Below are 24,310 nucleotides of genomic sequence, written 5' to 3'. Positions count from 1 at the left end.
CAACTCACGAATCGCCAAAGCAAGTGAAATGCTAAATCCACGAGTGTGCCGACAAGTCCGCTGCTTCATTGAGTATCATATTTTTCGGATAAATTTTATATTTACTCAGCTAATGACTGTTTAATTAAGAAGATCTTTTGTTAGAATGTTTTTGAAACAAACGAACCATATAATGAATAATAAATATCAGGGTGCATAGAAATACAAGGGTTTTTTTCTATTCCGTTCCTTTTTGTTGAGAAGTGTTCGGTTATCTAGTTGAACAGATTAGAAACCCTCAAATATTCGGTATACCTCAAATTCTTTTACGATAACATTATTGACTCAGTACAAATTTTCAGATAAATTGTGATTTTTCATCAGTACTTTTACGAATAGCAAGCAAAGTAATCAATCGAAGTTTGTTGAATTTATAGCGTCCTTCTATCCAATCACAATTTTAGCCTGAACTTGATTGGGACATCTGGTACATTCTGAAGGCAATAATCTAAAAAAAATTACCTGAGATTCCATCGCAAAGGTGGATGAGCATATTGGAATGAGTGTTTTGATTGAAATTTTGACCCACTTAAGATTCCTCGAACTAAGTTAAATCATTTTGAGACAACAATTTTGGCAATTGACTTCAAACTTTCGTCAATATTTTCGTTCGGATTTATCGATGCATATTTTGTACTACTTTGTTGTGTCTTGTAATCTGCAGTCAACAAATGGCTGCAAGGCATGGATCCAGCGAATCTTTGGCGAAGAATGAAACGACTCCACTTCTATCGAAGCTTATTTTGTCATTTTCTTAATATCATTTTATCGTGTTGCGTCATAGACTGTCTGAAGATGCGTTTCGCTTCAATTAAATTATGTAAAATAAATCCGTTTTCCATTAGGTTCCAAACGCGACAGCGTATCACCGACCTCGCCTAAACTTTTGCATTATTCTAATTTCAAATGTATCGCATATTTTGCCAATTTACGGAGTTCATTTTCGATGACGTCGTCTTATCTCATTTTCTTGAAGCGCAAACCAACTATGCTATGAATGTATTTATTTTGGCTTGCATGAATTACTGAAGCATCGAAAAACATGCGATAAAATTGGAAAATATGGTAGTACATTTGCAACGAAAAGCCTGTGATGGAACCAAATTCGCCTACTTTACATAGTTATCCACCACTGATTTTTCCGCAACCAATGAATGGCATTCTCATTTCGATTCCATTATCAATACATCAAGAAAAATGACTTGATTAGAATAGCATTCGATGTATTTTTTTTCCTTTGTGGCATCGAATCAACCACAAATCGCATGCATGAAATATGCTTTGCATTCGATATACAACTTTTTTCCGCATATTTGCTAGCAACAACATGCGGTTAACTTGTTGTACTTCTTTGTGTTGACATCGCGACAACAATATTTTTCTCCGCTTGCGCGCTCTCCGAATTTGTGCACATTTTGTTCTTTCTTGCTCCAGATAAGTCGTGGCTGGCGGCGATACTGAATGCTAATGCGATACCATGTTTCTTCCATCGTTTTTGTAACGGGGGACAAGGAAAATATTTTGATTTATAATATTCAACTATGATATACAATAAATCAAATCAGATTTCAGTGTTTGGTTATAACGCGTATTTATTATGATGCCGGAACAGCGACGGGCAAAAAATGGAAGAGACATTGGTTAAGTTTTGAAAAAGGACATTTTTCTCGTTTCTCTGTGAACAATCGAATTTCCGTTGTGCGATAAATTTCCTTGGGAGATGATGAAAATAAGTTGAGTCTTGCTGGAGGTTTTGCTGATTTTTAATTGAAAAAAAAAAAACGTTTTCTGTAATTTTACAAGGAATTTTTCACCATCACAAAGGAACTTTCTTCGTCTTTACGAAATAGGAGCATATTTTTGAAAATGTTTAAATACACTCGCAGTTTAATCTAGTTTCGGAACATCTTCATTTCCATTTGATATGGCGCATCGTATCAGGAGAGCAAATGTAACCTCGTATTTTACCTTTCACAAGAAACGAGTTGGATCGATAGAAACCTAGGAATCATGCGAGCGCGCTCACTTGCTCTTGTGTCCTACTTAAAAATTTATTTTTATGATTGTATATTTCAATTCACCTAATGCATGTGGCATCTTTTAATGCCGTTGATTTTCTTCGTGGTTACAAAAGATTCGGATTAAATGCTCAAAATGGTTTTTTTTTATTTTCTTCTCGCTCTCGCTCTCTCCGTCTTCCGGCCAAATAAAGAAATATCTTCCCTGTTTCTGTAACATTGATATATACGCTTTTGCCGCAGGAGATAAATAAGCGAGCACCACATTTGACAAGTGAACTCGGTAACGCGTAGAGTTATTCTTTATCTCGGTGGAAATTAATTATTTAGTTGTTGCAGCTTGCCACGAAGCATTCAAGGATGCTTCATCAGGATGATAGCTCAATTGGTTTTCGTTGTGAAAAAATACGTCGCATTTCCAAAATGAGCCAGTTTCTCTTTGGTTTTTAGTCTGTGAACGGTTGTCGTGTGGTTTTGTGTTCATGTGAAGGTCGAAATTTTGTGAATCGGAATAGGTAAATACAGTCAAATAATCACATAGATCAAAATGCATTGAGGTCTTGTACCTTCTCTTGTTTATTGTCATTGACCGTTTTATGAAAATTGCTCAACTCCTGCACCCGAAACTGTGGAGGAAGCATCGAAACGAAACCGAAGTCGATTTTGCCATCATCTCATTTGGCATGGAATACAAAAGAATTGCAAACGTCGGTACATAAATATTAACAACATTTAGTACTTTTGGCAGTAGGTGAGCACCCCTTTCTGCCACAATTGCACTTACATCAAAACACACGGCGAAAAACTGATGTATTCGACAGAATGGTACATATTTTTTTCTTCTGGTTTACTTTGCCGTGAAACAAGAGAAAACCGAAGCATTTTTTATGAGCACCCAGGACGATCGTAAAAATGGTAATTGAGATTTATTCGGTACGGTGGTAGTGAGAGATAGAGTATGAGCTGTGTGCTCTCACTTTTTGATATACCCGCACCCGAATACAATTTTATTTGAGTCTTACCTTTTGCATGCCAAATAATGCGATTTCAAATGACTGCCATACAAAATGCAAAACCATGGCATGGCATCACGTAAAGTGCCTTGGAAAATTCAACGCAATGAAATTCATCACTATTGGCTTTTGCATTTGAACAAAACAGACATACATACCGTGTATTGTGACTGCGGCAATCACGCTAATTTGTATGGATTTAAGATTTGCTGCCGCTGAAGAAGAAAAACAAGACCGCAGAGCGTCGCTTCGCTCCGCTCTGCGTTCTTGAGATTATAGTTACTTATTCTATTTTGTTGTTTCACAACAAACTATTTTTTGGCGCACTACGTGAAATGTATTTCATCAAAATAACTTTGAAGTAATATATTTATTTGCAACAAAGTACAGAAAAAAGATTCTCAATTATTTCAAAAATGAATAACAAGATCTTGGTATTATTTCTTTTTTGAAATATACTGCCTTTGGTTAAAATCAAATAAATAATATGAGCATAGATCTAAAGTCACTTTAATTCTGTTCAAGACTCAGAAAATACTGTACGAAAAATGATTGAAATAATGTAATTTAAAAAAAACATTTTATCATAAAAATGTGATTGGCGCTTTGAGATATTATGCACTCATTTGTCGTATTTGCCACTGTTTTAAATTAAATAAAAAATATGAGCATAAAATTCAAATTCACCATAATTTGTTTCAGTACTCAAAAAGTATTAAGACAAAAAAAAACAGATTAGTAGCTCTACATTTCATGTAGTGCTAAAAACACGGTACATTCAGTGTCGTGTTGAGATATATTGACGTTGGATCGCATCAATCGCAAACTCTCTCATGAATTGTTGATAAAAACGGAGAGACAGTGGAAAAATATTACACGTACACCAAACTAATGACTTTTACATTTGAAATACGGCCAAATGTGGATTACTTTCGGATCCGCGCCCGTTGTTTTTCCCTCATTCCAACAATCGATATCGCGGTGAACCATTTCGTAATTGAAAATTATCTCAATGCATTAAAAAATGATTACCGCTCTCGCTGAAGACTGAAGTTCAGACAATTTGTTTTCATTATTTGGAGCGCAAACTTTTATTTTGAGCTAAATACATTTCTTCAAAGAATTTGCACTTTTCTCATTCCATTCGATAACGCATGAAATAATTCAAATGGGAACGGAAAATTGCTTTCGATTTTATTTTCCATCAGTTCATTTGAAGTTTTCACTTTAATTTCGCCTCTTACAACTTGATTCCATGAGCCTATAGCTACTGCATTCACGTTTTCAGATCTAATACATTCGTGTTTTGTGTGCTACTGAGCAGTACAAGTTTCGAGAGAGAATCGAATTCATTAACCATTACCTTACATTCGTTCCATGCTACGTACCGATTTAAAATCGGATGCCGTGCACATGTTCATTCTCTCCCCTAAAACACAAAAACCCGAGCAATCAAATTACATTATCTGTGGCGTTGAGTTTACCGTATGTGTGTGTGTGTGTGTGTGCTGCAATGAATTCCCGCAGTGGTGTACCGACCAAATCAAATAAAATTTCAAATTAAAACCCTTGTGAATTTTGACTCTTGCCTGAAATGATGGCAACGGAAATTGTCCTATGGCCAACACAGCTTTGCAACTCTGGACATAATCTGTTACATAATTGGTTTAATGTGTGGTCAAATTTCAGAATAACCCCCAATTGGGAAATGTTGTGTAAAATTTTCCATAGTGGTCAATGGTGCAAACAACAACAACAGGCAACCATTCGTTGTGGCCAACAACCGTTTGAGATCAAGAGATTTAAAATCATTTTGGAAAGGATTAATTTGACCAAATTTAATATGCGCTCTTCGGCCGAATCGTTTGCACTTTACATATTGCTGGGATTTGACTAATTTAAGAATCAATTTCCGTAATTGATGCAGGGAGTTTGATTTAAATTTTGTTGCTTGTTCCTGTTGTTTCGTGTAATTTTCTATGCAAAGATTGTGCTCCCAATTCAGCTTGTGCCAACAATGTTAGACTAACATCTGTGAAAAACCGTGAAACATCTAAATTTTCGCACAGTCATTTTCCATTTGCTTCACCATAATCGTTAGCACAACAAGTGCGTTCTATTGCCACCGCCTATTTCACCAAAAAAAAAACATATTTTGCAAATCATTCCGAAAGCATTTGAATAAAACAAAGATAAAACAACACATTTGACATGTACAAATTATTACTGATTACCTGCTCACGGCGTTCTACACGTATCGTCCGTGTACAGTGTGATTTTTCCCGGTTGATTTTTCTTTTAAAATAGCGTGAAAATAATTTGTATGCAAATCAAAAATATTTTATTCTCTGCAATAAACACGGTGTGGCATCAGCAAAGTGGTGAGGGTCCATCATCAGAAACGTGAACAAAACATAACAAAAGGGGCGGGAGAGAAAAAAAAAACACATAAAAAAGTGTTTTTTACGCATTTGAACCGAGAGAAAGAGAGCGAGAGACAGAAAAAAGTTTCTCCATCGAAAATTTGATGTACAAACAAAACGCTAATCTACATGAAATTGCAGCGTCAAAAAGTTAATATTTGGTTGTGTATGCGATAAAATCGCACGGTGATGATGGGTATGCCCATCAGAGATGATGATCGTTTCGTACAACTGACGCAATCGTTGATTTCAAGTCACCGCTATTTTCAAAACGAACAGTTCACAATTGCAGCGCATTGGATGTTCGAAACGACGACAACACACGACCGAATTGTATTTCATTTCACAAAACGAAATGTGTGTCTCATTGAGATGAGAGAGAGCGAGAGAGAGAGAGAGAGAGAGAGAGGGCTCATGACTGCAGGATGGTGTCTTCAATGTCGCATCGATATTGCCACGTTAAAATCTATCCAACTCAAACTGAAAATGTTGAAGGCATTGAAATAAAAAGACACTTTTTGTTGTTGTTCTTTTCTGTTAGCCGTTTTTTATTGGTTTTTCTTCGTTCTTTTTGATTTTTTTTCCACTGGTTTCGAATTAAATGTAAAAATAATTAGTAAAATAGAATTATTCCAACTCAAATGAATCCCACTGCAATTGCGATTTGCAAGAAAGAGAATAAATTTAATCGAATAAAATCCTATTTAAATTAAATTTCGTAGGAAAATTCGAATCATTTAGAGAATAAATCCATTCATCCATTGTACTTTTAGTTTATTATAAAAAAATAATTGCATTAACTTGAATAAAGTTTCAATAGACCTCTATTAATGTAATAGAATTTTTATTTATTTCTCAATGTTCCTCAAAATGTTCGACAAAAAAAAAAAAAAATGTTTGATTCCAATGCATAAGATATTCAGCAGCAAAAGTGTTATCGGTAAATGTTCCACAATAAAAACTATTATGCTGATGCAAAACTGAAGGGCAAGCATTAAAATGATTCTTCTTTTTGAAATTCAGGGTAGCGAAGAGCAGTAAAACAAGCAATTGGCATCCTTTGAAGCAAAGCATTATGAAGCACCTTCACCGATTGAACTGTTAGCGAGCGAACGAAATGAACTAAAGACATGTGTATATCGAATAAAATCCCTCTTAAATGTATGCTATCGACTAACATTGTCATTATCAGTTATTGTTAGGCACTTAGCTTTCAAGGCAAACACCGACTACCTTTCAAAACTTATCATTTTAAACGCATGCTGAATCACACTCGTTTTTTCTCTTTTGCTTAGAAAATAAACTGATGTTATGTGTGTGTGTGTGTGTATGTACCGTCCTTCAGATAAGTGGCGTAGCATTTATTATTTCTGGGCATTGATGATACGAAGTGACCAAGAAATTGTACGACTAATTCACCACCACCATCTAATATCCTGAAACTAATTTAGTTTAACATAATATTTCCTATATTAGATGACATTTACTAAGCTCTCAGCATTTCCAAACACCACATTCACTTATTTTCGCTTAAAAAAAATCTTATTTCGTTCAAAATTTACGCGATCCACAATTTGATATCCTTTTTTCTTGTCAAACTTAAATCTAGGAAACATTATTTTACATATAAATTCAATTTGATCGTGTTCTTCGAAATTTTTTGTTTGTTTTTCATCCATAAATAATAAGAAAATAAAAAGTAGTATTCATTCGAAATTCATTTAGAAAGCGAAAAAAAAAATCATAAGAAAAATAAATCATAAGCTAACAAAAGCAGTCTTAACTATTACAAAAGATAATAATTGTAAGAATAAATGAATACATAAATCTAGCTTTAATAATTTCACATAATGCAATTAGTTCAATAAGTGTTTAAGGTTGAGAGAGGTCGATTCAACGAACGGCTCTCCAACCGATGTTTCATTCTGTTTTTTTTTTTCGCAGAAAAAAGAAACAATTTGTTGTTGTATGTGTACTCCATCGATAGTTCAGGTGCTGTGTGTGTGTGTGTGTGAACAACAGCGTGCCCGATGGCTTCTAAATGATACCTATTTCAATTTCACTCATTCAATAAAGCAGTTTAACTACTCAGATGCAAATTCATACATATGCAATATATTGGGCCGTAGCATTCGGCTGGCCCGGGATGATGGATAAATCTCCTTTCAAAGGAATTGCGGTAGTTTGCTTTATCGATTATTCATCATTTGTTAACAATTGTTCAAACCTTTGTCACAGTGGACAGTGGTTTGTTTTGTTTCATGAAAAATCGATACGGATGAGTTAGTTCATTCAGACCGGTGGTGGTCCACGAATGTAACGTAAATGAGGTGAGAGACTCCATGCGAAACTGTTGGCGCCATCACAACAGTGTGGCTCAATGAAGCATGCAGCACAGAACAGAGCGATCAACGCTAATTGAACGGGCACCGCATATTTTGCGAAGCGCCAACTCCATGTTCGTTCCTCGTCAGCATCTTCAACGATTGTTTGGTCTTTTGGATCGTCTGGATCTGGTTCGGAAGCAGTTGTCTTCGTATCAAAAGCCGTTGCAGCCAAATCCAATTTTTGTGGTGGTGCTGCAACCAACAAAATTCCATTGGCACCGCTTGAATTCGTACGTCTTCGTTGTTTTCGTTTGCTGCAAAGAATAGAAATTCAAAAACACATCATTATTATTAAGTCATGTTAATTCGTTTATGCTAAAATGTCTACGCTAATGAAGTCATAAAAGAAATCCCAAATTACGCACAATTTTCTAATTATTTCGATGCTATTTTCAAATTTCCTTTGCTATATGTCACCCAATGAAGATATGCTTCATGTGTGTTATTAACACGAGCCCACAGAGAATACTCGCACTCAAGAAGGGAGTTGAATTGAGTATATGTGTGTGTGCTATAAAAGATGCTCGCATATGAGGTCTGTACAGTGTACACTGTACAGCGATGAACGCCTTGAATGAAAACCGAATGCAATCGACTTCTTGGCGAACGGCCCGTGCGGCAACGTCGATGATAATCACATGAATATATATGTGAATAATAAATAAATTTTGAGACAAACCGTGGCAACGGTGGAAACATAATTGACCGTATCGGCTGAAATCTTCCATCGAGTGTGAAAAAGAAGTGCAAACATTGCGCTAAATGCTTATTGGCCACTATGGGCTCAGAGAGAGAAAAATGGTTTTATCCGGTGAGAGTGATTCGAGACACATAAAAGCGCACTTCATGTTCCATTTTTGATCTGAGCCCAGCTACAATGACGATAATGCTGCAGAAAGTACTCTGACTTCCGTCTTCACCGCCAACGTTGATGCAGTGGCACAACGTTAATCATAAAATGTTCGTTGTCTGCAGTGGCGGAATGAAGATGTTCATAAAAAATAGATTCGTTCGCATTAGAGAGAGATCGAGAGAGACTCTTTGGTGTGGAGAAAAAGAATACGCCGACACTTTTCGCCGTTAAATGCGGATAATGTTTGCATCGGGAGATATAATTACATTACTATTGTGAGCTGGATGATAATGATATTCGGGCGGAGCAGAGTGAACGGGAGCAAAATGCGATGCACGATGACAAACCAACACAAAGTGCATGGTGGTGGTGGTGTCAGTCGACATTAAAACTTAATTCGTACTTTTATTGGACTGGATCTTAACGGCTTTTTGTACTTTCTCAATGCAATCGCACACACCCCACTGAAACTCTGTCGCTGATGCCAACGGTATTTTATGCACTTTGCATTGCGGTGGTGAAATTTTTATGAAGGGCCATTTTTATGACTCCTTAGTTCAACAATTAAAAACCAAATATAAATATGCTACAAACATCATAAAAATAAGAAATTGCTCGTGCTTACACTTTCGCTGCAAATATGATGGATCTCCCGAACATATTCAAGAGCAATGATTTGTTTTTCGTGTTGTGCCATTTTTCATAGCGAATAATTTCAACAGTAATAAAAGAGAATTTGTTGCCGGGATATTTTATTGTCGCGTTGAATTTTAATGAAAATGAAAACACTTTTGCTGCATAAGGTGAAGTTGAACTGGTTGGATGCGGTTCACATAAGATATTACACTCTTGGGATAGGTGACAAAATCGTGACGTAAATCATCAGCAAACATTTTATTCAGTGTTGTTTTTTACTTCTGGCAAAAACTCCTGAATTTTTTTAACATTTCAAAAGACAGTGGCTTCAAGGAGCAAAAGTGCCTAAGTGCGTCTTACTCGACAAATTGCATCAAGGAATTACCGTAATCGCCAAAACAACTTAAGATTGTGTTAATTTTCTTATTTGAATGCAAATATTTATTGTTTGTATAAATCTGTCTGGTTTTTTGCTGTTGCGTTTATTCGTCGTCGTCGAATTGCATACGATTATCCAGCATCAAATGACAATTTTTAAGCACTTTTACACGTTGGGTTTCGTCTTCGTTTTTATTAAAAGAAAATTTACATATCACCCTCAGGGAAATTATCGATACGACACCAGTATCTCTTTTAAGAGCGGATCTCACTTCAGATGACTCGACGTCTTGGCATCTAATTAAAATTCATTGGCAAACAAAATGAGAGGCGCACATCTTCTTCTACTTTGGTACTAAATAAGCCCAAGACGTGCGGTACACACGGCAAACGCGTAGGTCATGGATGAATTAAAACTTTATTCGAATGGAAATTAGATCAGATCGACCCGTTGGCGGTATCGTTTTCCAATTAGGAAATTAAAATAAATCTTTTCATTTTGGTGAATTTGCATGAAACAAATTATTCGCTGTTGGTTTTACAAGTGTGCGTAGTTTGAACTTTCACAATTAATTCCAAAATGGCCAATAAAGTAATACTACTTTGATTCGGTTACTTACTTGGGTGTTGTTCGTTTTGCCGTTTTCGCTTTCACATTAATGATTGGAATTTGGAAATTGATTGGCTGTTGATTAATGATGTTGGTTGCTGCCGAATGCGAAGCAACTGTATTCGACATGGCGGATGCGTTCATTTGACTGGCTGTTGCCAATTGATTCGGTTGGGCTGAGGCAGCGGTTCGGATAATCAATTCACGACAGGTTTTTTGAAGTGAACGCAATTCAGCTTCGGCCATTTCCATGCGTTGGTTGATCGAATTGAGCGCTTCACTTCCCGGAACCAAGGCTTGTTCCAATTGTTTAGCCAATCGGCGAAGAGCACCAAGACGACGCTCACGCTCAGACAGACCATAGTCTGAACTGCAACCACCATCCGAAATGCCACTGTCTGACAGTGAACCTGACAACGAACCATTCGATGGTAAATTGAACGGTATGGATCCAATGTGGCTCAATTTCTGTGATGTTAAAGTCTACAAGAAATAAAAAACAGTATAAATAGTAGTTGAACATTTGAAAAAAGAACTAAAATGAACTTTGTTTTTTCTAATATGAATTTGTTCAATTGACTGATTTGGATTCGAGAAGAGTCGATCCCATTATGCCTGCGAATGAATAAATGCCATTTGATTTATTATTTTATTTTCGGCTCAACTTAAGAATTTGTTTGTCACTTTCATATGACAAGATTTCTGTGCTGTCTTCCACAACGTGACCAGAGAGTCAAAGTATGGACGATTAGTTTGTTTTCTGCTTAGAAAAATAAAAACCGAGCCTCGTATGCAAAATCATATTCGAAGCCATTTATAAGCCTTCCGAAGCGCATGCAAATTCAGCCAAGATAATCTTTGCGCTTCAATTGCATGCGAAATTCAGTTCAACAATAACATATTGTTACATTTAATCGCTTGGAGCGATGTGCAGAAAATGAAAATGGAGTTCGAAGAGTCGCCGCTGAGGCTGATTAATGATGCTAAATATGTTATTTCATTCATTTTGTGTCAAATCTACCAAAAATAGCCATTTATTTTGTTTCGGTGCATTTACAGTTCACTGATTAAATCGAATGGTTACTCTGTATCGCTCTACCACCAAACGAGCAGAATTTTTCTATTCATCCCTTTTTATTTGGAATGTGTGTTTGAACAAAGCCTAGTGAACACCAAAAAAAAAATATCAAATTTATTTGAATCGTTCTATATGCAAAATAGTGTTTTGCTTATCCCATTGAATTGAACAATCGGACTGAATGATTCCGTGGCACATTCTTTGTGTTGGGCGTAAAATTTGCGATATCAAGACGAATTATTCATCGCAATGTTTCAGTGGCTCAGTGTGAATTCAGTTGAAGATATTAGCGTAAAAGGCCGACCAAAGACATTAAGAAATGAAAATTTTAACCACTGCAACCAAAAACAGTTTGGACAATAATCTAAAATTATGGTTTCAATTTAATCATTTTAAGTGAATATTATTGCGTGGCTCAAGTACTGAATTCGAGGAATAAACACGTACCGCCGGAATAGTTCTACATACGGCGCGAGAACAATGAAATTCGTTATTAATATTTGTGTGTATGAACGAAGCGAAAAAAAAACGAGGATGTTTTTTTGTGTGCTGTCGAAAAAAAGGGGGATCGACGCCAGCACAATGCAATGACATCAATTGCTTTGATCCAATGATTTATAGAAGTTTCCCTTTGAAATTATTTCGATCTTGATTTAGATGCGTTCGTATTCGATTGATTCCATCATGAGGAAGTGGAATTTCGTTTGGAAGGTGTTGGAACTTTCTTTCGAAGCGAATGCTTTCGAGAGTTAATAAAAGCGTAAAGAATCTCAATCAGCTCTTGCATTTGGCACACAAAGTTATTGGCTTCCATTGAAAACGTAAATTGAGTTAGAGGTCAAGTTGATGGTTGGCTAAATTGACACAACGCAAAAGAGGAAATAAATACAAAAGATCGAAACTCCCCTTGCAAATGCATGACCCGCACACACCGAAAAAATAAACATAATCATAAAGAACAAGGAGAAAAAGTTGCACTTCGTCTTCGAAATTTGCTTCGATTACGTGCTGGCTATATTTTGTGAATCAGCAATATTATAATAATTCTCATTTCCGTAGCTGCTGCTACTCGAGTCGGGCCCACCATTGCAATGTGTGATGCATGGTGTGATAAATTTGTTCACATTGTGATTCTCAAATCCCCGATGTGATTCAACTTATCACCACGACAGAACACAACAACACAGGGAAACGGTTAACATGCTAGCGTTAGACCGACATGAACCATGTATTTTTCATGCTTCTTCAATTCATGTTCAGGCAGTGGCAGCAGCCAACACAAAGTACCCGTTTTACCTAATGCAATCAATACAATTGGCCGCTGATTCGGTTGTTATTTTGCAACTCAAAATGTATTACACTTGAAGTGATCTGCAACTGGTGTACTCCCGCTTTGAAATAGAATCGATTCTCTCTCGCTCTCGTTCAAGCGAATATTTCCATGATTTTCGTTATAATAAATACGCTCAAAACGTATCCGCAATACATTCCGATTGTTACTGTACGAGGAGGAAAAGGGGTTGATTCATTTTATTACATAATACCTTCTGATTGCGAGTGTTACCCGAACGGGAGAGAGCGAGCATGTGGCGTCAATGATGAAAACAACGACACCAAAAACAAATGTTTCCGTCATCACTTCATACCGTTCGCTTGTTCAGCTCACTCACTCACTCTCTTATTCAGCGCTCACCCTCTTTATGCCGACGACAAATGAGCAACGTTCGCCTTGTTTAGCTAATTTTTGGTGGCGTGCATGCCGAACGATACTCGATCAATATACACACAGTCAAGTGCAGAAAGTCAAAGCGATGATGGAAAAAAAAGTTTGTGTATAACATTAATTTGCGTTAATGAGTGTCTATTAAACTAAATGAAGATGAATTAAACGCCTGTCATAAATTGACTACGCTTATTTTTGTCAATGAATCCATTAACTTATTTACTGGATATGCGGCAGCAATCTTTTACTCGACATCATAACACCGTTATGAGAGGTCATGAGGAACTCATTTGTATGGCTTTTTATGGCTATTTCGATGTTTATGTTAGTTTTTCCTTCGTTGGAGTTATTATTTGACGAAGAATAAACTCAGATGCTTCTAAGACGTTTCTATAAATTGAGTCATTTCATTGTGATCTCAACCGAAACTTGGTCCAATTTTTATGAAATCTTATTTCTTGAATTTTAAATTGGAATTTTTTTTAAAATAAATTGCATCCAATCAAATTAAATCGACCGATTTTAGTTTTCATTCGACCAAAGAAATTCGGATATTTCCTTCGTTTCCCAATGCACCATATATAATGCTTTTTTACTTTTGAATTCAATCCAGCCCATGTCAATCACTCCTTTCAAAAAGACAAGCCAGTGAAAACCCTTGACTGGATTTATTTGTCAATCGAGTATGTATTGATAGCACAATATGTGCGTTCGGTAGACTTTGCTAATTTTCTATAGAATCTTCGAACTATTTCTCGAGTATGTAGGCAGTAAAAGATTTAAGATACATTGGCATTTCATCATTGCATTTATGAGTACAAAGGTAGAAGACCCGGTTTTAAGTAAATATTTAATGGCTTAACAGACAAATCTGTCTAGCCATGAATATGCCAACTACCTCTTAGTTTTCTTTTTACTTTGAATATTGATTATGTTGGGTATTGTTCTAGAGTAATTAACGTGGGATTAACTAGTCACTTAGCCACCGGATTAACTTTTTTAGACTTTGCAAATTTATCACAGAATCTTTTATATATTTCCCGAATTTGCAGGTTGAAATGTTTTCAAAATGCGTTCGCATTTTGTTATTGTATTTCTTTTTGGGCTTGGCTTAAAACGAAACAACAAAACATGAGGACGATTCGTATTAATGTTCATAAACTAGTCGTATTCCTATCTTCGAAGTGTTAACATCGTGTTCCGTAAAATAAACACTCAATTACAATACAAAACATCATTCGAAACAGTCTTCAATCTGAGTTTGAAAAAAATACGTTTTTCTACCCAAGAAAATCTATACCACGCAAATATTTTCTTAAAGAAAGATATTTTAATTTGTGTAAGTGGTCCAAATCCAAATATTTTTAGCAAACATTTTATTTTTTGAAATCTTTTTTCCAGGCATTTACGTAAACATGGAGCTCGTATCAACAATTTCCAACGCGAAAGCTTCGGAAGAAAGAGTGAGGCGTCAAACGAAGATAACTGATGTGAATATTGACTGTCTTGAAGAAATATTCAAGTATTTGGAGCTACAAGATTTGCTGAACGTTGCAGATTCCCATAAACGCTTGAGAATAGCTGCTTCTTTCGAATTTGCATATACATATCAGCCGAAAATACAAATTGAGTATTACAAACGAGAATACGTTTGGAGATTGGCATATTATCGAAGGAATAACGCAGCAGATTCAGAACTAATGCAAAAACTGGAGACAGGGCAACAGTTGGACTCATTGAAACCCTGTTTCCAATTGTTTCGTTGTTTTGGAAGTCACATCACATTCTTAAGAATTACCAATGTCAATGAATATGACTATTTTGATTTTAGTAAGCCATTAAGTAGATCTTACATTACTGCATACGAACGGTTGTGGTCTCGTGCAAACGAAAGTTGCCATGGGTCGTTGAAGGAGATCCATGCACATGGATGTATAAAAGGTGATTTTGACCAATTGAAGAAGCCATTTTTAAAAGTAGAAACACTTAAAGCTAACCATCATATTTTGAATAGGAGTTTGTGGAATGTTTTATTTCCACAGTTACGAGATTTGGATATTCGTCATCATCCAGAATTCCCTAAATCCTCTATGCATGGTATAGAAACTGATTTTCCTCATTTAGAGAGGCTATGTGTGAACGACGAAAAAACGGATATGTGTACCACTTTACGTTTGAATCCACAGATTCGAGCGTTGCAGTTAATGACGGCACCAGATCTAAATACACTGCAAACTATGGCACGTTTGCCAGCGCTTGAAGAACTAAAACTCACAATTAGTAGGGAATTCGACCAAATCTTACAACACAATCGAATCCATTTTGGAAACGTAAAAACATTCTATTTATAGAATTATCCATATTTAACCTTAACGCGTCAATGGTACAAATTTCCACCGGAATTTAATTTCCCTCGCACATTTGATCAAATTACGACATTTTCATGTCATTGCGATATTTTTGGATCCGCCGAAACTTTACACAAATTTCTCAAAGGTCATCCGACAATTGTGAAATTGCGACTTTGGGAAAATGATATTAATTTGGTGAGCCCATCTGAATTTGCAAACATTCTTCCATTGTTAGAAGATATTGAAATTATTAATAGCGTGTATAATTTAGAAAAGGTGGTTGAACTAGCCAACAAAATCAAAACATTGAGAATAATTTCATTTGGAACCGTCGGACCATGGGTAGATTTAAATTATTTGACTTCGCGTATGCGTTTGAAAGATATACCGGTTTTTGAATATATTCGTTACAAAGAGGATAGGGTTCGGATATTAATCGCATGATTTCAGATGTTGTTTATGGAATTATCGTTCAATTTACATTAAATATTGATAACAGTTTTTGTAGGATAACGATGACAATAATTTGAATAAAAAAATTGGCTTACATCATGCAAATAAAGTTTATAAAAAGTAACAAAATTACATGCATATTATTTTCTTGAATTTATTGATTGCACCGTTTTTTAGCGTTATGTGTCAACGTATTTGTAAATTCGAATAATAAAATTCATAGGAATAAGACTTCACAATTCACATCCATGTCTTGGAATGACTTCCCATCCATGCAAAACGCTGGCAAAGAATGTGTATAAAAAATACACTCAAATTTAACGCAAACCCATAATACAATATGATCAGAGACTGTTAGTGTCATGTCACAAAACACTAAACGCATCCATTCTTAATAGGAAAACAATGAAAAATTAATGGGTGCGTTTAATATTATGCAGCAATTACGTGCATTTACGTTCGACACTAGCAGTCGTTGATATGATAAAATGCTACATTGTCTTCTTTGCGTACATATGATATCTCTCAAATAGTATTGGTGTGACCTAAGGGCTAACCACGGATTTTTTATTGAAAAAATCTGTTTTTATCGCTCAATTTTAATGACATCCGTAAAAAATTGAAAAAATCTGTACATATTGAATTTTATCGTTTAATATCGACTATAAACGTTTGATGTGCTGACGTCATTACCGATTCAAAAATGCTGGAAGTGGGTTTTAGTGGATCCTCAGGATCGTTTAGTACTGCTCCCGGTTCTGGAAGTGGATCCTCAGGATGGGCCAGGGCATTGTCAAACCCAGTCTGGTCCATCCTGAAGATCAACCGAAACCCACTTCCAGAATCGGGAGCAGTTCTGAACGATCCTGAGGATGCACCAAAACCCGCTTCTAGAACAGTATGCATTCGTTAAAGCGAAAAAATTACTGCAAAAATCGGGCAAAATCGACCAAAATGTGATCATATCGGAATTTATTTCTTTAAATGATAAAAAATGTTAAATTCGATCATTATTGGTTATTTTTAAAACCGTGGTTAGCCCCTAGGGTGTGACGTCATGTTCCACGTGGTGTAAAATGCGTTTATTAATTGTTGTAATGCACGCATACACCGTATTTGCTGAATTTAATACAACACCGATATAATGTCACGTGATCTTTTGCTTTATATTCAATTGTTTTTGTAAAAAATCATACAGCTATCAATAGCGTACCACACATTTGATTCGGTCATTTCGTTTGATGCTCCGAGCTGAACAACAACTTTCTTTTTATCTCCAGCATATTATTGTGAGTGAATTGTCTTTATTTTACTTTTTTACAATTTTTTTTTTCATGGTGATATTTGTTTCACTAAAATCGTTTCTGGACAGTTTAGATTTTATATTTGACAAAAATTACATTTTTGCTTGATTTTCTTCCTTGGTTTTAATACAGAAATCACATTGATTGATTTGATGAATCGCGGTGAGCTGTTACAGCACGTGACTTGGGCGAATTGGCGAACAACAATATTCCATTTCCGACAGAATGATTTGAGTATTGGTGCTGACGATGCGGTGGTTAAATTGTGGAGAGATTATGTAGGCGATGGATTTGACTTGCGTGGCGACGGACTGGGCAATTTGCGATTATTTTTTATTAATCCAACACACAATGTTGTTGTCCAAAGTGCGTTTTACAATTCGCAAAACGGTATTCGCATTAATGGAACGGTGCATTTTTCAAAACAAAATACATCGGCGGGCATAGAAATATTTTCTGAAGATCATTTTTTGAAGTGTTTGCGTGACCACAATAACGGTCTCAGTTGAATTGGGCGACTCGACTATGTCATTCCCATCATCGTCGACTACAATCACACCATTGATATAATTATCGATGACTGGAAAGAACAAATAAATTAATTTGTTCCAAATTGCTAAAGTGACGACACGTTTTGACGAAATTTACGGCGAACTCATGAACTAACGAAATTTCAATACAAAATGATACGAGAGTTCGTGGCGCTGCAAGCACCCAAAAGATATTTTGTACTGAAGTGTCGTCAGCTTGCAAATTGCAATAAAATTCACACCAAAAAATTCTAAAAAAATTGTGAACATCATAATCATTTAATAAAATGAAAGTTACCAAGAAATTAAAATAAAACCGTTATTTAACTGAATCATACCCCAAATATCAAACTGATTTTTGTTTGTAACTTTGCTAGAAATGGTTCTTGACAATCTGTCAAACATATACCAATACATTGCGCCTGAAAGGCACATAGATGTCGCTGGCAGTCAGGTTTCTCTCAATATAAAAGATATGAACTGAATGAAAAGTTCAACTTTTTTAAATTACCGACAAATTTAGGAAAAAAATCAATATTTCAGTTCATTCTTTTGAATTAAAAACGTAAGTGTAATAAGTGAAGTGTCAATTAAACTACCCAGGGGCTTCATTCGAATTTTAAAACCGTGAATTTTTGTGAATATTTTTGAATATTATAGATATTTTCTCATAGAATTTTCGAAAATACTTTGAATATACGTGAATACATTTAGATGAAAAAAAAACCCAAAATGGCGGCTGGTGAGAACGTCCGAACTGTCAAAATAAGAAACACCGAATATCTGTGAATATGAGTGGATATGAGTGGATATTCTCTAGATAATAGTGAATAGGAGTGAATATCTCCTAAAACACACCGAAATTAATGAATTTCTTCGATAAAAAAAATGATAGTTCCCCCTAGTACACTACTTGTCAATGAAACCATTAACTTATTTACTGTATATGCGGCAATCTTTTATTCGACATCATAGCATCGTTATGAGAGGTCATGAGGACTCATTTGTACGGCTTTTTACGGTTATTTCGGTGTTGACGTTAATTTTTCCTTCATTGGAGTCATGTGACAAAAGATAAATTCAGATGTTGCCAAGAATAGAAATTTCTCTTAATTGAAGGATTTCGTTGTGATCTCAACCGATACTTGATCCAAATTTTTGAATTTTCAAATCACGATTAGAAGACCGCGAAAAATTCAAGTTTAAATTGAAATTCTTTAATTAAATTCCACCCAATCAATTTGAATCGACTGATGTTCAATTTTAGTTTTCATTCGACCAAAACGATTTCGATATTTCCTTCGTTTCAATGTGCCAAATTATTAAAATCAAACCATTTTTCCGATTCTTGCAATGGATGAACGGAGAACATCGCGATACATGTTGTACCAGATTGTATTTCTAGCCAATCGTTGGGAAATCTGTGAGCAAATCGGATTGTGTTCGTTTTTTTCCCTCAGCTCGAACCGCCATTGATTTGGCATTTCAGTCACGTTAGAACCATTTTTCACTATCTTTTTCACGAAGCATGTGCGTTAAAAGCAAACGGTGAAAATCGATATGGTAGCGCTATATACACATTTGGCGGGTATGTTCGAGAAATTTACGTGCGCAAAACCATGGATATTGTTGCTCGTCCGTTTGAATTGCATTCGAAGGCAGAAGAATCTCTGCGTGAAAAGTCTAATGGCACCTTGAAAACGGTCAAAATATTATCGATTTTCACGTGGCACGTACATCGAACCGAATCTTCGGTGCAGACAATGCAACCGTCGGCCATATTCCTTTTTTTCGCTCTCTCTCACCTGAGCGTGTTATGTTTATTTCTCTTTCACGCGTGATCATGTCATTGATGTAAAACTAAATAGTCGTTAGTGGAGGGAGAGAGACGGAGAAAAGGTGAGAAGGAGAGCAATAGAGATACTGTACCTGTTGTGCGGTTGTTGTAGCCATAGAATTTTGATTGTCCATTTTCTCCGACAGACGCTTTGCCACTTCCTTCACATCGTACGCCAAATTATTGCTAATCACATCAGTGCCCATTTCCAATGCGCCGGTCAAACGTTTCAATGCACCTGTGTCTTTGCCCAGCACCTCTTTAAATTCGTTGATTCCGTTCTCGAACTGTTTCCATGCAATCAACGATGTGGTTAGCGATTCCAAGCGATTTTTTACTCTGAAAATAGAAGAAAAAAGTGAAATATTATTTCCATGTATGAATGGCAACAGAAAAATACACACGCAATAAACCATGGACCGGCAACAATTTAGGAATTTCTATTCGAAATGATTGTTCCGATTTACGATGCGGAGAGAGTAAATTTGGTGGAAAATTATTTAGTACGGTCGAGGAAATTATGGGAATAAATGTCGAAATTATGCCAAAAATTGAGATGATTGACTCGTATGTGGCGGTGCGGCCAAATGTGAGTGATAGTTGTCAAACGAAGAAAAATGTAATCGAATCAACACACAAAGTTTCCAAATAATTTAACCTAATCAAATGATGTTTTATGGATGTGTACGGCGAGGGATTTGCCTTGTACACATTTTTCTTCCGCTGTCGGTTTCTTTTGATTTTACGATAAACCCAGGCAAAAAAATATTGGCATGTTGTGTGGTAGAGGCATAGTATGACATCAAGATTGGCTGATTGCGAAGAGAGAAATAAGAAGAAGCAAATAAGCGGCAACGGTTTGTATTAGTTTTTAGACACCCATAATAATTCAACCGCAATGGGAATAAAATGATATGGACAGTTTGAAATTATGACATACGGAATATCATAGCTTGGGTGTTGTGTGAGCATTGTGCACCGCACGCACCCAAATCCATTTTTACTGTAAAAAGCGACACAAATATTAAAAACATATTACATAATACAGCATATTTTGTGAGTGTCCCTTTGAACCGTGTCAAAACTACACACACAAATACATCGCCACTGACCGAAATGCATCATCATTCCGGAAAGCGGGTGCGTGTGTTGATCCGACTTATTTAATGCGCTTTTCTATTCAATCTGGTAATAAAATCATTATGGACATTGTTTTAGCATAAAAAAGTCATCAGAATGAAATGTTGAGCAATTTCATTCTATTTGTGCTCGGATATTGGTATCTCTCTCTCTCTTCTTCTTTGTTTCTCGCTGCATTTGCTTTCAAAATAAAACCGATACACTCACAGTCATTTGGCAATTTTTTTTCCGTAAATGGATGATAAAAAAGGCATATATCAATTTAAATGGTCCAGCTGGCCAAAGTGCTGGACGCATGTAGACAGTGACGAGCGAAAAAGAGACAGTGTGAGCTGGAGAGAAAGGGCGAAGAAGAGCGGACGAGAGTGAGAGAATAAGAAGAAAATGAAAAGAGCGAATTATTAGAAAAACGGGAAAAATGAAAAATTGTTGGAGCTTAGAGTATCGAGGGCGCCCAAAGATGGTCAAAGTCAATGTGAATGCGTGCTGTAACATATGGTGTGTGTTTGTGTGTTCGCTTCAAACACAATATCTCGGACTTTCGTCTTGTGATAGTTTCATAATTTATTACTGTTCGGTTGTGCAATTTCTCGGTCGCATAAACAAAACTTTTCCACGTCAGATAAAACTGGCGCACTCATTTTTTTTCCTTTTCTTCGCTTCAGCCTTTCGACTGCGTATTAGTAGTAGTGAATTTATGGTTCTCTGGGCACAATGTGAAAGTGTTTGGGTTTGCTTGCAGTTCGCCGAGCTCTCCTCTCGACCATCTCATTCGAATTTGTTTTGGATTTGTCAATAATTATTTGAGCTGCACGCGGTGGTCATATTCTTTGATCAAAGTTTATGTGAACACAAGAAAAATGATTCACAACACCCGAACGCATTTCGGTGACCATGTCGTCGTTGTTTAATTTCTTCTTCGGCAACAAATGCCGTTGTTAGTGATTGCGTTCATCATATATCACTTGTTGGTTGCAAAATTGGTTTTCGTTTCACTCCAAAATGCTGTGCAATAATAGAAATTAACATTTTCTCTTTCGCTATTTAATACAATGTAATTTCCATAAATACTCGATTTTTCTTCGGCTCAAACAAATATTATTTCGTTATCTGACAGCCCAGTTAATATTCGTTGCCTCGAGCAAGAGACGAAACAAATTCACGGGTATTCGAAAAGATGCGAAAAAAAAACTTGCAGAGGAAAAACAACAATACAACTTGTGCAAACACAATGACGAAGGGAGTGAAATTGGCATTGCAGACAAATAGAGGTAATGTTACAGTACCTAACCTATTATACAGTTCGACTTGGACGACGTGCTCAACGCGTCGAGCGGTTTTTCTTCAAATAAAAGAGCACAGTGAAATTGCCAAATGATGCAGGAGTTGACAAAGAATGGAAAGAAGAAAGAAAAAAACGTGGGACCAATCTATGGCCAGTGTATTTATATGGTTGGTATTGTTGTTAGAGGGCACGGCATCATATCAACGCTACGAACCCTCTTCTTCGATACGGATTTTCACACAGTATATAATCAAATGATTGTGTCCGATTGCGTTGTGTGTCGCTGGCGAGCGCGCGCGCACCGACACACATCCAAATTTTCACAATGAAAATTGAGATTTATTGCTTCTGATTCGGCCGTCGGCCATTTTCGCACACATTCGTAGAGCGGCTGTTCATTTCAATCGTGTTGATTTTTCATTAAATTGCCGCACAGCGTTTTCATCATTTCGACGGTTAAATCAACAAAAACATACGCAATCCACCCATTTGATATTAACGGAATGCTCTACATCCGATTTTGATTTGCAAAGTTTTTCTTTCTTTTTCATCATTCAAATCGATGGCAATAATATGAACTAATCGAAGGAAATGGATGGTGTGAAGTTTTGACCTGATAACCCTGGTCCGACACATATATCTATTTCTCGATCGAGTACCATTGTTGACAAACACATCAAATAAATGTCACTTAAGGAAGTAGATACAATCAACTTGATACAGGAAAAAAAGAATCATTTGAAACTTACCTCTCGTCGGCTTCGTCCCAAACCTTGTACATGTTTCCAACTTCGTTTTTCAGTTGTTTGTGAAGTTCTTCATTAAGCGCACAATCGTCAGCATCGATTGAAGTGCCAACACCATTTGACGTTGATACTTCTTTGATTGTAATCGTAGACGATTCAAGTGTTGAATCCTCGGCCGAATTACCGTTTTCATCTTGATTTCCACTTGAGCTGACCGTTTCGATGGTGGTTTTATTCAATGTTGTTTCGATTTGTTTACGTTTTTCGTGACGCGTCAACCAACTGTGAACGGATGCATTGAGACGCAACATCGACGAACGATATGTCTGCAATTGGGCCTTTTCGTCCTGCAAAAAAAAATTCGAATTGGGAAATTAAATTGAATGGAAAGAGATCTGATTAAAAAGAAAATCGAATTCAAAACAAAAAGTACATCAAACGCCCAAAATGATTGAACTATTGACTTGAGAACCCCTTTTATTATTTGAATCAACGGAAATTTATTTATGTGCCTTCAAAATTTTTCAATTTATCATTGATGCTGGATTCAGAGTCGATAGGAATGAGTGTAGCCGGAATTTGTCAGTTGTTTCGCAGCGTGATGTCGATGGTGTTCGGCGACGTGTTCGTATGGAATTCCGTATCGCTTCCGTTACATCACCACTTTGCATATATACACGGGGGTGTATTGCATCCTCCAAACTTGCCGAACAATCACCAACTTACAACAAGTATTACACATATTTGACATATGTTTGGTGTCGCCATGTGTTATTTATTGCATTTGATAGTGAAATAATTGGGGAGATGGGGACGGTTCCCGTTTCCCATTGTTTTTGTTCGACGATTTTATTGTGTTGTTGTTCATTTTTTTTCTCCTTCGATTTTACATATATAGCTGCTTGTGCAACACACAGTGAACAGTGTTAGTCGAGCACGTATGCAGAATCAAGTCACCCACAAAATTCGATGTTCCAGGAAAAATATGACTGGATTTGCGGAACAAATCTAAAACCACATTTACAGTTATGATATTGCTCTTAATTGGGGCCAGCATGTTGTTGTCTATTGCGAGAAAACCAACACTTAAAGTCATATAGGGGCATGAGAAGTTAAAGCGGTTTAATTGCATTTTGCTCCAAATTTAAACGACATTTTTATGATTTATGAGTCCTAATGATTTCACTTGTGATCAGACATGAAATAGTTCCGTTCGGCAGCATTCCTCTCTCAAGTGATGGAAAACTTTCTTCCAAACTGAATTAATTAAATATCGTTCAGCAGCCATAAAATCAATACGCGTGAATTTCGAGCCAAATCCAATAGAGAAATGTAATACGAGTAGAAGGCCAACAGAATGTATGTTGATATCACAAGTGAGGTTGAAGAACCGAACAATGTCTTGCCTGGTGGAAATAATGAATGCATTTGCGCCACTGCCTAATATCGTCGAATGAAATGACAGTAATTTTAATGACAATGATGGCTCAATTTCGTATGTGCTTT

At 36.3% G+C, this 24,310-nt stretch overlaps 1 protein-coding gene across 2 annotated transcripts in view; it reads right to left on the bottom strand.

Annotated features, from left to right (window-relative positions):
- Positions 1–6,008: 6,008 nt before the first annotated feature.
- Positions 6,009–24,310, bottom strand: part of LOC129580336 (klarsicht protein) — a 105,426-nt gene continuing 87,124 nt past the window's right edge. For both annotated transcript variants that reach the window (XM_055470666.1, XM_055470667.1), the window contains exons 14-17: positions 22,808–23,151; positions 19,726–19,972; positions 10,368–10,840; positions 6,009–8,134 (exon numbers count right to left, since the gene is read on the bottom strand). In XM_055470666.1, the coding sequence (XP_055326641.1) occupies positions 7,786–8,134; positions 10,368–10,840; positions 19,726–19,972; positions 22,808–23,151 (1,413 nt within the window). In that variant the 3' untranslated portion in view covers positions 6,009–7,785. The remainder of the gene's footprint in view (positions 8,135–10,367; positions 10,841–19,725; positions 19,973–22,807; positions 23,152–24,310) is intronic.

This window comes from Sitodiplosis mosellana, unplaced genomic scaffold (assembly GCF_009176505.1).
Source record: "Sitodiplosis mosellana isolate CC-2019 unplaced genomic scaffold, AAFC_SMos_1.0 Smas_scaffold_1, whole genome shotgun sequence".
NCBI classification, from domain to species: Eukaryota; Metazoa; Arthropoda; class Insecta; order Diptera; family Cecidomyiidae; genus Sitodiplosis; species Sitodiplosis mosellana.
The sequence above is the reverse complement of the archived record's forward strand: the minus strand, read 5'-3'. Positions and strand labels throughout refer to the sequence as shown.